General features: G+C 41.1%; 1 protein-coding gene across 6 annotated transcripts; it reads right to left on the minus strand.

The window, feature by feature from the left end:
• Nucleotides 1-2,598: 2,598 nt before the first annotated feature.
• LOC5515296 lies at nt 2,599-15,484 on the minus strand. 6 transcript variants are annotated; one of them, XM_048731720.1, is made up of 7 exons: nt 15,276-15,484; nt 9,060-9,131; nt 8,490-8,688; nt 7,921-7,992; nt 5,677-6,956; nt 4,603-4,789; nt 2,599-3,262 (listed from the first exon to the last, which is right to left on the minus strand). In XM_048731720.1, the coding sequence occupies exons 3-7, from the start codon at nt 8,678-8,680 to the stop codon at nt 3,073-3,075; spliced, it is 1,920 nt and encodes a 639-aa protein (XP_048587677.1). In that variant the 5' UTR covers nt 8,681-8,688; nt 9,060-9,131; nt 15,276-15,484; the 3' UTR covers nt 2,599-3,072. The 6 variants fall into 6 exon arrangements, with proteins under 6 accessions (XP_048587677.1, XP_032240867.2, XP_032240865.2 ...); XM_032384976.2 differs by lacking the exon at nt 15,276-15,484 and adding an exon at nt 12,727-12,844; XM_032384974.2 differs by lacking the exon at nt 15,276-15,484 and adding an exon at nt 11,966-12,670.
• Nucleotides 15,485-16,826: the final 1,342 nt, after the last annotated feature.

Here is a 16,826-nt window from a genome sequence, read left to right on the forward strand (position 1 = left end):
ATTATCCAAAGGAATGTGTTGAGGTTTGTCCGGTTTAGTAAGGGTATGTGGCCACATGCCATCAATTATCCTAAGGAATGTGTTGAAGTTTGTCCGGTTTAGTAAGGGTGTGTGGCCACATGCCATCAATTATCCAAAGGAAGGTGTTGAGGTTTGTCCGGTTTAGTAAGGGTATGTGGCCACATGCCATCAATTATCCTAAGGAATGTGTTGAGGTTTGTCCGGTTTAGTAAGGGTATGTGGCCACATGCCATCAATTATCCAAAGGAAGGTGTTGAGGTTTGTCCGGTTTAGTAAGGGTATGTTGCCACATGCCATCAATTATCCAAAGGAAGGTGTTGAGGTTTGTCCGGTTTAGTAAGGGTATGTTGCCACATGCCATCAATTATCCAAAGGAAGGTGTTGAGGTTTGTCTGGTTAAGTAAGGGTATGTGGCCACATGCCATCAATTATCCAAAGGAAGGTGTTGAGGTTTGTCCGGTTAAGTAAGGGTATGTGGCCACATGCCATCAATTATCCAAAGGAAGGTGTTGAGGTTTGTCCGGTTTAGTAAGGGTATGTGGCCACATGCCATCAATTATCCAAAGGAATGTGTTGAGGTTTGTCCGGTTTAGTAAGGGTATGTGGCCACATGCCATCAATTATCCTAAGGAATGTGTTGAAGTTTGTCCGGTTTAGTAAGGGTGTGTGGCCACATGCCATCAATTATCCAAAGGAAGGTGTTGAGGTTTGTCCGGTTTAGTAAGGGTATGTGGCCACATGCCATCAATTATCCTAAGGAATGTGTTGAGGTTTGTCCGGTTTAGTAAGGGTATGTGGCCACATGCCATCAATTATCCAAAGGAAGGTGTTGAGGTTTGTCCGGTTTAGTAAGGGTATGTGGCCACATGTCATCAATTATCCAAAGGAAGGTGTTGAGGTTTGTCCGGTTTAGTAAGGGTATGTGGCGCCACATGCCATCAATTATCCAAAGGAATGTGTTGAGGTTTGTCCGGTTTAGTAAGGGTATGTTGCCTTATGCCATCAATTATCCAAAGGAATGTGTTGAGGTTTGTCCGGTTTAGTAAGGGTATGTGGCCACATGCCATCAATTATCCAAAGGAAGGTGTTGAGGTTTGTCCGGTTAAGTAAGGGTATGTGGCCACATGCCATCAATTATCCAAAGGAAGGTGTTGAGGTTTGTCCGGTTTAGTAAGGGTATGTTGTCACATGCCATCAATTATCCAAAGGAAGGTGTTGAGGTTTGTCCGGTTTAGTAAGAGTATGTGGCCACATGCCATCAATTATCCAAAGGAAGGTGTTGAGGTTTGTCCGGTTTAGTAAGGGTATGTGGCCACACGCCATCAATTATCCAAAGGAAGGTGTTGAGGTTTGTCCGGTTTAGTAAGGGTATGTGGCCACATGCCATCAATTATCCAAAGGAATGTGTTGAAGTTTGTCCGGTTTAGTAAGGGTATGTGGCCACATGCCATCAATTATCCAAAGGAAGGTGTTGAGGTTTGTTCGGTTTAGTAAGGGTATGTGGCCACATGCCATCAATTATCCAAAGGAAGGTGTTGAGGTTTGTCCGGTTTAGTAAGGGTATGTGGCCACATGCCATCAATTATCCAAAGGAATGTGTTGAGGTTTGTCCGGTTTAGTAAGGGTATGTGGCCACATGCCATCAATTATCCTAAGGAATGTGTTGAAGTTTGTCCGGTTTAGTAAGTGTATGTGGCCACATGCCATCAATTATCCAAAGGAAGGTGTTGAGGTTTGTCCGGTTTAGTAAGGGTATGTGGCCACATGCCATCAATTATCCAAAGGAAGGTGTTGAGGTTTGTCGGGTTTAGTAAGGGTATGTGGCCACATGCCATCAATTATCCAAAGGAAGGTGTTGGGGTTTGTCCGGTTTAATAAGGGTATGTTGCCACATGCCATCAATTATCCAAAGGAAGGTGTTGGGGTTTGTCCGGTTTAATAAGGGTATGTTGCCACATGCCATCAATTATCCAAAGGAGGTGTTGAGGTTTGTCCGGTTTAGTAAGGGTATGTGGCCACATGCCATCAATTATCCTAAGGAATGTGTTGAAGTTTGTCCGGTTTAGTAAGTGTATGTGGCCACATGCCATCAATTATCCAAAGGAAGGTGTTGAGGTTTGTCCGGTTTAGTAAGGGTATGTGGCCACATGCCATCAATTATCCAAAGGAAGGTGTTGAGGTTTGTCGGGTTTAGTAAGGGTATGTGGCCACATGCCATCAATTATCCAAAGGAAGGTGTTGGGGTTTGTCCGGTTTAATAAGGGTATGTTGCCACATGCCATCAATTATCCAAAGGAAGGTGTTGGGGTTTGTCCGGTTTAATAAGGGTATGTTGCCACATGCCATCAATTATCCAAAGGAGGTGTTGAGGTTAGACTAGCCTTCTCGCAAATAAACCCTCTCGAAAATGATTCGTTTCGTGAGCTACAAGTTGGCTTAGGTAGACCTGTTGAGCAAGGGCTTTGACCCTCAGAATGGCCCTCCTCTCACCCATCACCCCCACCCCCACCCCCCCTTTCTCCCTGTTTTATTACAGCGCGGTTTCAGTTAATTCTTTTTATAATAGTTAGCAGAGTATGATGGTTTCTTTTCTATTTTATTTATTTTATTTTGGGCACTTTAAGCGGAAGTGGTCACGTGCATAGTATAGCTTGAAAAGGTTGGAGCTATATTACCATGGACTGATCTAGGATTTATCGAGGCACAGGTAGGCTACTTAGCAGCTGTTCTTGGTTGTCATCAGAGCTGCTGTTAACAGATTAAGAGGCAGGGGATCAATAAATACCAATATATGGCCGTGAATTTGTGGCTGTAAAAAAACACGCGAAGAAGAACTATTACATGCACTATGTACATATAGATTACATAACCAATATATACCAGCATATATCCATATGGCCGTTAATTTGTGGCTGTAAAAACGCAAATACATTTCTTTTAACGCGAAGGAGAAGTATCACATGCACCAAATACATATAGATTACAAATTATTGACTCATCGACATTGTTTAAGATGACTCATCACCCATGTCTGCCCGGACCGCCACTATATTACAAACTCTTGTCCGAGAACTTGCACAGTACGACGGCGTTGCTAGGCGGCGCCCCGGCAACGATTTGCGAGTTTATGCGCATGCGCTTAGGTTCCGGGTGCTGAGACATGTTATAGACCTCGCCGCGTGGGCTTGTGGGTGTTGCAGTGGAAGTTCGTCTTGTCGAAAGAGAGATGAATGAGAACGCTCTAGAAAGTAGAGAGATATATTAATGAGAAGGCTCTAGAAAAAGGTTGAGAGAAATATTAATGGTTGGAGCAAAAAACTTCGAAAATGACATTTAGACAACAATGAAAAAGATGGCAATAATGATGATGATGATGATGATGATGATGATGATGATGATAAAATAATGGAGTCAGAAGTGAGGATGCTGGTGACCAGCCACGACGACGATGACGAAGATGTCAACAATGATAATGACAGTGTAGTGTAGTCAGAAGTGTGTTTGGTGGCGACGACGACCATGACAATGAAAATGACAGTGTAGTGTAGTCAGAAGTGAGTTTGGTGGCGACGACGACCATGACAATGAAAATGACAGTGTAGTGTAGTCAGAAGTGAGTTTGGTGGCGACGACGACCATGACAATAAAAATGACAGTGTAGTGTAGTCAGAAGTGAGTTTGGTGGCGACGACGACCATGACAATGAAAATGACAGTGTAGTGTAGTCAGAAGTGAGTTTGGTGGCGACGACGACCATGACAATGATAATGACATACATGCAGTAATGGTAATTACGATGGTAATGATATTGATTGTTGTTTTTAGGACGATGATGATGATGGCTGTGATGATGGTGATGATGTGGTGGTGATGGTGATAATGAAAATGACTGCAATGATTATGATATAGTGATAATGATTATGATATAGTGATAATGATTATGATTATGTTATTGATTTCTGTTTTTATGATAATGACGATGACGATGATGATGGTTGTGATGGTGAGATGATGGTGATGATTATTTGTATTGATGGTATGGTGATTATTGTCGCGACAATAATAATGACATAATGATAATGAGATGAGAGTATCTAAGATAATGATTGAGAAGTAATGATTTTGATTAATAATGATAAAGATGATAATCCCTGAGTGCGTGCAAGCATGATGGCATCATAATCCTCACCAGACAGACAGAGCAAAAAATTGGCATGAAATTTTCCAATTCTCAATATATAAGCTCAAGACTCTGCATGCAAGGAGTTCCTCTGACCAAGAGCTTAGTTCCAAATCTTAAAGAAATTTATAAGATATGAAATTTATATATAAGCGAGCGAAGTTGACTTAATTTTTTATCAGAGCCCAACTTCTCCCTAAAAACAAGGAGAATTAATACTTTGAACATTTGAAAATTGGACTTAAAGCCCCATATCTCGAAGTCAAATCCATTAGAAAAAAACACATTTTGATATGTTGGTTTACATAACACAAGGAACCTCTATGCAAAATTTCAAGCTTACCGAAGTTAACCAGACCTTATTTAGGGAAAACTTGTTATTTTTTCGTTGTCATCCTCACCTTTGAATATGTGTAGTAAGTCGAAGGTCCACGCATGCGCAGGCAATAAATTCCCGGCGAAACTGTCGCCGTCTTAACACGTAGATGAATGGGTTGATTACCGAGTTAACAGCAAGACAGACGTACGGCAACCACGCGTACACGATGTAGTGGAGGGTCGGCAAGTTTGTATGGATCACAGTATGCCCTTGGAAGAGAAGGCATAGTAATCATATTCAGAAGTAATTGTCAATCATCTCGAATACGATCATTTAATTATATGAATTAATTAAGTTCCTCTACTCTCCCTTACGAGAATTTTCTCCTCTGTGGGCACTCACCCCTCCCCTGTGAAAATTTCTCTCTTCCTTTTGACCTATCCATTCCACCATCTGAGAATATTTATCTTCCCAGTGGGCCATCTCTCCCCCCTCCTACCCCTCCCTGTCAGAACTCCTTTTTTCCCCTGTGGGCTATCCTCCCCTCCCCTGTGAGAACTCTTTTCTTCCTCGCTATCTATCCTCCCCTCCCGTGTGATATTTTTTCTCTTTCCTGTTGCACATATCTTTACCGTGCGGACACACCATCTTCGGAGACCCAGGGCGAGGCGGGGACAGGAGAGCGAATTTGGAAGCGGGTATGCGCTAAGACGTCCATTCCCCTCTTTCATTCATCTTCGCGGATACCCCCGCTTCCGACCCCATCGCTCTGACTCCCCGAGGATGTGCTGGCACAACCTACAACCATGAAAACTCTTCCTTCTTCTTTGTTAACATATTAGTTAATGGCTGTCGTTTTTCTAAATGGTGTAAAAGAGCCTGGGGCGAGCGCGCGGGAGACCTGTGATATTCCAAACGTTAGGGACTAGGCTCAACTTCCAAGATGGCTGCCAGCAAATAGTAAACACAAATTCCTGCAAGTTTACGTGGACATTCTCGACTTACAAAGCTCTAGAGCGATAAAAAGGCGAAAGAATGAAGCGGACTCTTAAATATGGTATGTAATGCCTAATAAGGAAATGGCCGAGGGAGCTAGAAAAACGACAGTTTTTAAAACAACATTGACTGATATGAGACTCCCCCTTCTGGTTCTCACCTTTGTTCAAGAGAATGTTGACGATAATTAAGGACATGGGCGCAATGAAGAAAATAAGGTTGATGCCGATCAACACCGCCAAGTTCTTAGCCAACGCTGCATCCCTTTTTATCCCAGCCTGTGCCCCGGAGCGACTGACAAAGACGGCAATCCGCACGTACAGCGGTATCGTGGTCAAGTAGAGCCATATAAGGAGCGTGTTGACGAGTATGAACTGCTTTGTCTGGTCTTCGGCATTCACCGGAAATGAACAGTGGAGGGTCATTGAGTAGCCCATGTCTGAGTAGACGATGCTGAGCGAATATAGAAGCGATGTTACGTAAGCAGCACACAGGGTTCCCGCGACATGTTTTCTTCTCATTCGCTTGTCAGGCTCCATGCAGTATAAAATCGCCAAGTACTTTTCAACCGTCATCAAAACCGCCGTTGTCACGGATACCATTTCTCCGATAGTAAACAAGGCCGTAGCGGCTTTGCAAGCATCATAAGGCGCTTTGCCCTTTCTCTTGAATGCGAACTCGTGTTTGGCAGCGAGGATTGAGTAGATACCCAGCATGATGTCACAGGCCGACATATTGGCGAAGAGGATCATGGACACATTCTTACGGAGCTTTTTTGACGTGATAATGGTTGCTATGACAATGGAATTGATAAGCATTCCGAGCACGCCTAGTGGGTAAAGTGTAAGGAATAATTTCCTGACAATTCCATTTTCATAGTTGTTTATGAGCTCGCATGTCATTGCACAAACTTCCTCGTTGTCTTGACAATGGGATTTGAATCCAATACTTGCAAATTGGAACGCTATGTTCGGAGTACCTTCGCAGGGGGCCAAAGTCGCTTCTACCCATCCTTCCCATTCGTCTTCAGTTGGTGCAACACTAGAGATACTGTGATTTCTTTTGGAGATATTTCCAGAGTGATCGATACTTGATCGTGTTGTTTTCGCGAGGTCATCAATAGGTGATCGTGTCGTGTTCGTAAATTTATCAATAGGTGATCGTGTCGTGTTCGTAAATTTATCAATAGGTGATCGTGTCGCATTCACGAGGTTATAGGAACTTGATGGTAACATGATGATTGGATCAGGTTTCGTAAGAGTACAGTCTGTGCATTGCTCGCTCCAAGTTGCTCCCCTTATCTTCACCAAGGATGGAAGTAACTGCAACAGAGCTGGCTTCAACATAAACTTGTGGTTACCTGAGAGATCTAGTAATCTCAGAGACATCAGTGCTGGTGGTTGAACTGCCCACTCTTGCATACCAATAAAGCTTAGATTTCTGAATAAGAAATACAATAAATTTGGAAAGCTTATCACCTTCAATGTGCAATTTTAAATGCTCGATATGAGGGCTCACATATAACGTGTTTGAGTTAGGGAAACGCCTTAGGCGCCCACCATACTACTCAGATGTTGGAACACAGTGTAAGGTGGTAGTTTTTGAAAAGGGAGGGAGAGTCGAAGCATGTCAAGAAAGCTTTTGGAGCAAAGGCGAATTCCAACAAACTCACGTAGAAATTGGAGAAATAACTGTCCAGAGATGAAGAATTAGACACTTTGACGACGAGCGCCACTAAGGGCTCTCTTTAATGGTTTAATCAATGAAAAACAGGAAAAAAGGCAAGAACTCGAAGACCAAATTAAATCTCTATGGTATGGTGACTAACATTTATTTTTACGGTTTCAAATGGTGAAGGTATAATTAAGAAATATAGGCCACGTTCTCAACTTTGACGAATTTAGATTACATGGATATGACGCGACAATACTCCAGAAATATAATATTATCTGCAACAGTGGTTCGAGGTGCGTAGCCAGAATTTATTACATGGCTCGAATTATTGAGGGCACGATACAGAAACCTTACAAAAACAAAGGGAGAGAGGGCACAGCCACACCCCTTCTGGTCATTTTATAATTTTTGAAAGAATTGGAGGGGGGCACGTGCCCCCAGTGCCCCACTCCTGCTAAGGCCATGTATTAGGATGGCGTATGCAGGCATTGCTATGATGATCGTATGTTCAATAAGAAAAGTCCTTTGGGAGATTGAAGGCGATGGGTCCGCGTCCCCTATCCCACCTATAGCTACGTACCTGGCCATGGAGAACCTAAGATAGCTCACATATATAAGAAGTAACGGCGCCCCGTTTTGGGGGCATGTGTACCTTGGAAAACATTGGTTGTGGGTATTGCTTGTATTTTTCTTCCCCTTTTATGTGTGCGTGTCTTTTTTAAATACTTACAGTGATTCTAGCTGCATTAGGCCACTAAACACTTGAGGACCTATTCTGGAGACATCATGACCAACAAGTGTTCTGAAACATTGAAAAAGAGTTTATAGAACGGAACTTACGTTCTACTGAGTTGCTGTTAAGGGGTGGTTAAAGAGAGGGGAAAGGGGTAGGGGAGATTGTGGAGAGCGGGAACGGATCACGTGGGGGCTGGACAGAGGCAAAGACCTGTGGGGACATATTATGAGTACCGGTGATTTAGGGCGTGGGGTATGCATAGTGTCCTATTGTGACCACCATAGTAAAAAAATGGGTAAAAAACGCACTAGAGACACACGAGAGATGAATATGTGACCAGCTTGCGGTACGAATACGGGTCAAACGTGTAAGCCGACTAGACAAGTCGCGTGGAACAAATACCAGATAAACTCGTGGTACGAATCGAGACAAAGCGCGGAAAAAATGCGGGATAACGCGCGAGACGGATTACTTGCGCGACAGCTCGCGGGACGAACGCGGGATAAACTCGCGGGTCGAATACGGGTTGCTGCCGATAAGACTCCCACATATGCAGTACTTACAGGCTTTTTGTGTTGCTTGGCAGCAGAAACGGACTGATAAGCGCACTGCTGACATTACATTTGACTTTTCCATCAGAGCAACAAACGCAATCCCCAGGGCAGGGGTGAAGGGAGCAGTTCCCTCTAGCTTGAGTTTGCGTAGAGGCTCGAAAAAGGAAGAGAAGAACTATAATCCAGTCCATTCCGTGCATTGGAAATGCTGAAAAAACAAACGTTATGTTTACTCTATAAAATTTGGCGAGGAAATGGAAATTCTATAAATAAAAGCGCGAGAGAAGTTTAGCGCGCGCGGCTTACGCAGGCTATAAAAGTTTACATGGGCGAATTTCTACGCAATTTGCAAAGTTTGTAAAAGAAGTCCTTTTCTGCATTTATCTTCAGCATGTTTTCTTCATTCTTTCTTTTTTTTTTCACGAATTCACGGTAGAAATAAAAAGGCAGTAGAGAAAGGAGGTTTTAAAATTAATTTTTTCAGTTTTATCAGTCAGTGCTTGAAAACCTAAAAGAAATTGGTTTTTATGTTTGGATCCCTTCTTACTTGCATTGATTTGGACCCCTCTTCAACACTACCTTTCGAGCTTGGGCCGTAATCTTCTAAATATTTCCCTCGATTCAGAGAGCAGACAGTGAATGAGAAAAACCCTGAAGAGACAACCTAATAATTTGAGGCATTGGGAAAACACACTCAACCAAGTCAATCTTATCTCAGAGAACTATTTGTTTTGGTTGGCGGTAACTCAAACTCCGTAAAATTGTTTCAAGAGCAATTTCCATTTTCGCTAATTGAGGGATCAGCAAATGCAACATTTCTTAATGACATAAATGGTAAGCGAAGTGAAAAAAAGACTTGAAAAAAAAAACGCATAGCGAACACATTGCTGAATTCATTCAATTCTGAAACGAAGCTAGCTTTCTCCTGTGCAAACAAGCATAGTTTTTAATGTATCTTCAATGCTTTTCAGGTATTACTCACCGAATCACCTATAAAAGCTTGCGTATGGATTCAAAGACATACAAACAACTAATTCAACTCGTCAAAGGCATATCAGACTGTGATAAGTGTTCACTCTTTGACACCCACAACTATATTTGAATAGGAAACATGCGAAAATGCACGGATCCGACAACTTGTTGATCTAGCAACGTTTGTAAATTTGATTGTTTGTTGTGCACGCAAAACAAACGGACAGTACTTTGCTGTTATCCCCAAAACGTCGGAAAAGTTTGTATTTGTAGAAGTATATATTTACTTTACACCGAGTAATGGTATAGCAGTAGCAGGCCGTAAATTATTGGGGGTTGGGTGGGGGGGCGCCCTAGCTCGCAGTGGTATTCAATTTTCCTTCGTTAGAGCGGACCTTCCAGTCGAGTGGGGTGCTTCTTCCGTACCCCCCACCCCACCCCCCTGGCTACGGGCCTGCAGGCACGCCCCTACTAGTCATTACGTAGTTTAAGTCGAATGCAAAGGTAAAGTTCAATTTCGAGTCAAGGTTAAGACAAACGTTTGAGGTAAGGTAAGGCAATAGCATAATAGCGTCAAATAGCGTAATAGCATAATAGCGTAATAGCGTAATAGCATAATAGTGTAGTAGCATAATAGCATAAAAGCGTAATAGCGTAATAGCGTAATAGCGTAATAGCATAATAGCGTAATAGCATAAAAGCGTAATAGCGTAATAGCATAATAGTGTAGTAGCATAATAGCATAAAAGCGTAATAGCGTAATAGCATAATAGCGTAATAGCATAATAGCATAAAAGCGTAATAGCGTAATAGTGTAATAGCGTAATAGCATAATAGCATAATAGCGTAATAGTGTAATAGCATAATAGCATAAAAGCGTAATAGCGTAATAGCGTAATAGCATAATAGTGTAGTAGCATAATAGCATAAAAGCGTAATAGCGTAATAGCATAATAGCGTAATAGCATAATAGCATAATAGCATAATAACGTAATAGCGTAATAGCGTAATAGCGTAATAGCGTAATAGCGTAATAGCATAATAGCATAATAGCATAATAGCGTAATAGCATAATAGCATAATAGCGTAATAGCATAATAGCATAATAGCGTAATAGCAAAAAAGCATAAATAATAGCATAACAGCATAATAGCATAAAGGCATTATATCATTATAAGGTGTTAGCAAGGGGAAAGCAATAATTTTTTGTCAGTTGAGGAAGCAAAAATGTTTGCCAGTTGGGATCCGGCCGCTAAACAACCGTAAGTTTTAAGGTGAGATGAGGTAATGTGAGGTGAGGTGAGGTGAGGTGAGGTGAGATGTGGTGAGGTGAGGTGAGGTGTTACAGTAACCTAATATATTGTTTTAACAATATATTAGGTTACTGTAAAAAGAAAATTATGTTGGTTCATTCTAATAAATCTTCCTTTCCAGAAATAATACTATGTCTCTTTAATTAACTCTTTAAAGAATACTAAGCGGCCATTACAAATAATCATCGTGTCACTGTTCGAAAAATGTCCTTAATATTTTGATTATCAAGTGCTCAAATAGTAGCAGATAGAAACTGCAAGAAGCCCAGGGTCAAAGGCTTTTGAAATATCTCAACATGCAACGTATTATTTTATTATAGCAAGAACAATTTGTAAGCTGATTGCTAAAAAAATCGCAAACAAAACATCCTGGGACTTTTGAGGCATTAATGAATAATGAAGAACAATTTGATAACAGAAAAACTTACTCGCAAAAAAAGATGTTTATATGTATTTGAGCCGCAGAAATATAGCATCATTCTGGTGCGTTTTTTTGAGGTACAGTCTATTTGCTTGCTTATACTTCCTGTCTTCCAATCACTTATTAGGTAAGAGAAGAATAAAATAAATCCTTTTTCGCGTTTCTTCTTTATGATTATATACTTTAAACACCTTGCAATTTGTATACTACACAACAAGAACAAAAACGAATCATAACTGATAACATAATCAATCATTACTCTTTTACCTGTTAAGCTGGCTTCCTGCCTCCTACCCTTGGTGAAATGATATGCATTATAAGCGCAAGTTAACAGCTACACCATTAAAATGGTGTTTATAATTACTCTAAGCCGTAAAGGCAATGACCTTCAGCGCACTTTAATTGCGAGGGATCATATGTCTCACGTCATGTTTTCATCGTAGCTTTAGGGCCTAGTTGGGGAAGTGCATAAAAGATATCACAATTCCATAAAAACAGTGCGTATTGTAATAAGAGGATTTTTGCATTATTTCATAAGCATCTTGGGAATTCTAAACTACTTTAGTTTATGAATGTGATATTTTAAACTGTTAGACCTTGATGTATTACTTTTCTAAGCTGCGCTTACAGCGGTCCCCATCAGCCATTGTCGATAGCTGATAGATGTTTCCATATGGGAGAACTCCAGCTTAGTTTTTGCCAATTGAAGGCAGTTTTGTCTAGACGATTGTCAAGATGAAAATTTACTTCTCATAACTCAAAACAGATTTGTACTTTACCAATTATTGAAGTCAATAACATTGGCGTCACTCATAGCACGCTGCTGTGAAGAAAGATCAATTGTGGACACATTTTCATGGCACGGCAGACCGCTGAGATGCACTAAAAAGCACGGAGCGGCAAGGCAAGGCATACACCATTAGAGCTGTTCAACTTCCCTTGTCATTTGAGGATTCAGAATCAATTAACATTGGACATCCTCTATCGCCTGGCTGACCAAATCTTGAAAGCCTGAAATGTGCGTTTTGATAAAAGTTGTTTTCTACAAAGTCTATTGAATTCTCATTTTGCATGAGGGATTAGTGCCCTCTAAAATACACTTTTGTACTGTGAAGAAAATTCTATATCAGTTTTAATTTTTCGGTAGAATAAAACTTGTTAAAACTTGTATAACGTTTGTATTTGAGAAAAGATTAAGTAATAGATAATCTAATCAATGTCGGGAATCAATAGTTGCTAATTGTTTTGCATAGCGATTGATTGGAGTCGTTGTCTTGGAGCCTAAATTAAGCTTTTTTTGGTTGTTACCTGCTCAGCGCGCTCATTTTCTAGTTCCTTTTATTTTGAGATGGAATATGTTACTCCATCAAGCCGTACCTTCCCTTATTTCTCAAATAAAGTCTAAGTAGCTCATGCTTTATTGTTTTTTGTCATAAAACGTAAGATCATGAACAAACGGAGGTAATTGTATGATGTAGTTACTGGGTGTATTAAATAATATTTAGCGCTTGCTTTGTTTCTCAGTTTCCTTTAAACTTACAGTTTTCTGCTCATCGAAGCACCTGCAGACTGCCGCAGCTTAGTATATGATTTAGTAGAGGAAGTTGGTGATCATCGATAGAAGTTTACCCAACCACCTTTGACTCGTTTGCTTCTTGTAAACGAATTAAAGGCAAAATTGGATGCTGTCAATCAAATTTCACAATCTCTATATTATGCCTCGATAAAGGAAACGAGAAGGGGGTGGGGGGACTTGCATACTCTTATATTTATGTGGCAGATTTGGGCTCAAAAACCGGCTTATTACACCTAGCAGACGTGATCGTCTCGCTGCTCTAGTATAATAAATTGTGGAAGTCCTTTTTGTGAAACGAATGACACTTCTCGAAACATCTAAAGTTATGATGATGACGGTTGCTTCCTGTTAGAAAAGTAATTCAAAAATTTAGGTGAAGCAGAGACGTAAAACGCTAATTCGGGTGTGAAAATCAGATCAAAGGACACGCAAAGCGGCGAAGGAAGCGGAGGAAAAACAGAACTGATCGAACGGTTCTTTTCTTTGTTTCCCTCTTGCTTCATCACTTCGCGCTGATTTTCACACCCGGGGTAAGCGTCTGATATTCCTGCTTTCCTCTATGTCTCCATTTCCTTTGCGGGGAAAAGCCGCCTTTATATATTTTTGGCCCAATTACAGATCCCAGCTTCCCACGCCTCAAGGGTTGAAAAAGTGATTTGAGTTTGATCGGTGTTTGTTTAGCTTGTTATAACACAATTGGAACTCTATACCATTTTCAATTAACGTAGATGCGATGTTTAGGTGTGTTGACATTTAGCAGGTTACCGACTCTTACGAAAAAGAAAGAAAAGTCTTCCAAGATTACTAAGCTTTTTTTTGCCTGTCAAAGAGTCAGATAACAACGAATATGTTTGTTTTTCATGTGTTTTAAAATCGAGGAATTGATTATTATGATGGTAAGAATTTTAAAAGCTTTCTGTTGATAGTTGTAACGCGTTCGCAATTAGTCTTTCGGGCTTTGAGATACCGACTACTCTGACAGGTTGTATAGAAAGTGCGTTTTTGTGGGAACTCCTCACCCTACGACCAACGGGAGGGGGCGGGGTGTTGCCCATATCTATTTGACTATCCATTTCCCTTTTACAATCCTCCGAGTCATGTATCCTTTCTAGAATTGTGTAGTTCCAGAAAATTTCCTTCCCCCCCTATTGAGGGGGTCGGAGGTATGACCCCCCACCCCTCTGGAATTTCCAACCCCCTGGAAAAAAATAAATACAGTAACTGATTCCACCCCCTCCCCCTCACCTCTGGAAACTCCTGAGCTTTTAAGCCCCCTCCCCGGAATTTCTTATCCCCTCAATGGGGGGGGGGGGGGGGGGGGGGGGGGGTATGGATATTTTCTGGAACTACACATTATACACGTTGTTACAGAGCTTTGAAGAAATCAACCAACAAGAGGCCGAGCCAGAGAGATTGCTGATCCCAAAAGAGAGATTGATATGTCACCTTGCAAAGGATGTTGCTAGAAAACTTGTTCAGGGGGGCAAGCCTCGGATATAAATATTGTTTTTGTTTCGGAGCAGACGCTATTTTCTCATATGTCTTTTTTAAAACCCTGCTCTCTTAAAGGGGCAGCTACCCCTTGCCCCTGTGCTAGCTTTGCCCTACCTCGAATACCCCTGAATAATATAAGGGACAAACACGAAATCGTGTAACAAGATCTTTTATAAACGGAACGGCGGAACGGAAGACCCAACAAGATGGTGGTCCAATAACACGAGAGCGAGGCAAATCTCTGCGTGCGCATATACGACGTCGGGACAGAACTGAATTTAATGACATGGCACAACTTGACACAAGTGCAAAAACTTTATCAATATGGGTACGATGTCTAAGTATGGCACAAAACCACAGCAGTCCCAATTCCCTAACAATACATAAAACTTCACTGAGGATATTGCACACTCTCTGACAAGATAAACGCATAAACAAAATACAACCATCTTTTCACACTGACTTGTAATCAGAGTAGAAAAAACCGTGTTTATTAATCTTTCAATTTTGAAAGCTTCTTTCGGTACCAGACCCCCAAAACGACAACGTTTTTTCATATGTAATCTATCTGAGCCACCAAAAGGTGCCTAAAATGCTGCGATTTCTCTTCAGACAGTCGATGGATTCGTTATCCAATTCTCGGGTAAAAGCTTTGGATTCCTTCTTTCTTTTAGCTAGGTCTAGTAGGTCTAGTAGGTAACGGGAATATTGTTTTAACCCTAATCATTTTACCTGATAAAACACTACCTTAAGTTCCACTGCTTTCCTGAGGGAAAATTCAGAGGGAACCTGCTAGTAGACAGTTCGATTAGTCTTTCGCCCCTATACCCAAATTTGATGATCGATTTGCACGTCAGAATCGCTACGAGCCTCCACCAGAGTTTCCTATGGCTTCACCCTATTCAGGCATAATTCACCATCTTTCGGGTCCCAAGAGATGCGCTCTTACTCAAACCTTTCTAAGAGTAGAATAGGTCGGTCAATAATGCGCCTACTATTACAGAATGATAGGCTCTCACCTCAGCGACCGAAGTCGCCTTCTTTCATTGCGCCTCGGAGTTTCGATCACTCGATAGAATGTATTTTTGAAGGGGTGTCTTGTATTGGCTTCCCTCCGTGGGATAGTACTTCATGTAGCCAGCAATATTAGGCTTAGGGTCAGGGTTTGGGTTGATGCACTATATTGCTGGGTACATAAAGTACACCGTCCCCTCCGTGCTAAGCGCTACCCCAATCTCGCAGTCCCGTAGTGGAATTATGAATATTGATAGAACGATAAATATAGTTGATGCAGAGCTGCGGTAACAGAGAATCATACATTCACACTAAGTGGGAGGGTATTCTAAAATTGTTACGCGAGGAGGGGGGAGCTAGGCGTTTCCATGTTTTTTGCACATGACACTACATCCTTTTTTCATTTAAAAATCACCACCAGCAATAACAAATATGATTAAAATATGCAAATCAACGATGTGTTGATTGATTGACATCCTTCGCCTCGCCGTCCCCCCCATAGTCTCCTGGTCTGTAAGTCGGTAGGTTGGCTAAGGGAGTACTTCTCTCTCTCGCGAGGCTGTATCAGAATGGCTGACAACTTTTGAGCGTCTTTCTTAATTCGGAACAACTTTTCTCTGGTTATCTTTAGTGTTTAAGAGCAATTTTTGCTCCTTCCCCATTTTTTAAAAGAAATACTTGGCCAGAATGTGCGATTTTTTTCTGCATCAGACTAAAGTAAATTTCATAAGGACTGTAAAATATTTAGGGGGGCTAGGGACTATAGGGTCGAGTTTATATTTTTGGTGTATCTCCCTCAGATATCCAACGGCCCATCCCTTACTACAGAATAGTTTCCTCGACAATTAATTTTGAGTAAAAAGGCGCGCTATTTGCAAATGAAAAGAGGGGAATCGCATCATCTTTCTCGGGAAAAGGTGGCTGTTGGAGTTCGTTCGAAATTAATCCCTGTCCACTACTACGCGATACCGTAAGGCATAAGGCAGATAAATCAAAATAAAGCATACCTTTCTGCTTCAATAAGTTTCCTTGCTGGAAAGGATAAATCATTTTGTGAAGACAATAGACAAATATTTTGAGCCAGCTGAATGCATGATGATGCATTTCTTGTTTGAACTCGTTTTCAGTTGTTTTGTGTGAAATAAGGAAATAGCAAACCATACAGGCGTTTATCTTTTCGCTTTCAAATGTCCAAAGTTTTTTTTTAAGTAAAATATTATGTTTATTGGAGTTTAATTTAAAGGATTTTTTTCATGTATAATTATGGCGATTTTGAAATAAGATTGCATCTCTATGCATGGAGTGAGAGCGATATCTGGCCCGTAGCCAGGATTTTGAGCTGGGTGGTTCGTTTGTCCATTTAAGCGGGACCAAATTTTCGGTATACCCCTCTCCTCGCCTTATTACACTAGGCAATCAATCTTATATTTTAAATGTTATGAATAGGGTACTTTTTAACATATAGCGATGATAATAAAGATCATTAATATAAAAAGATTTTTATAGTCATTTTAAAGACATACTGATGTGCACGGTATATCTCCAGCCAAACGTTA

The sequence above is a fragment of the Nematostella vectensis genome, chromosome 8 (assembly GCF_932526225.1).
Source record: "Nematostella vectensis chromosome 8, jaNemVect1.1, whole genome shotgun sequence".
Classification (NCBI taxonomy): Eukaryota; Metazoa; Cnidaria; class Anthozoa; order Actiniaria; family Edwardsiidae; genus Nematostella; species Nematostella vectensis.

Bases quoted from the DNA above. Each gene is read 5' to 3' on its own strand.
- LOC5515296 (XM_032384974.2), bottom strand. From the start codon at position 11,987: ATGTTATTGACTTCAATAATTG. The intron at 7,993-8,489 runs GTAAGTACTGCA...TCAATGTTTCAG, and splicing joins CCAAGCAACACAAAAAGCCT to AACACTTGTTGGTCATGATG. The intron at 4,790-5,676 runs GTGAGAACCAGA...TTCTCTTCCAAG, and splicing joins CAACATTCTCTTGAACAAAG to GGCATACTGTGATCCATACA.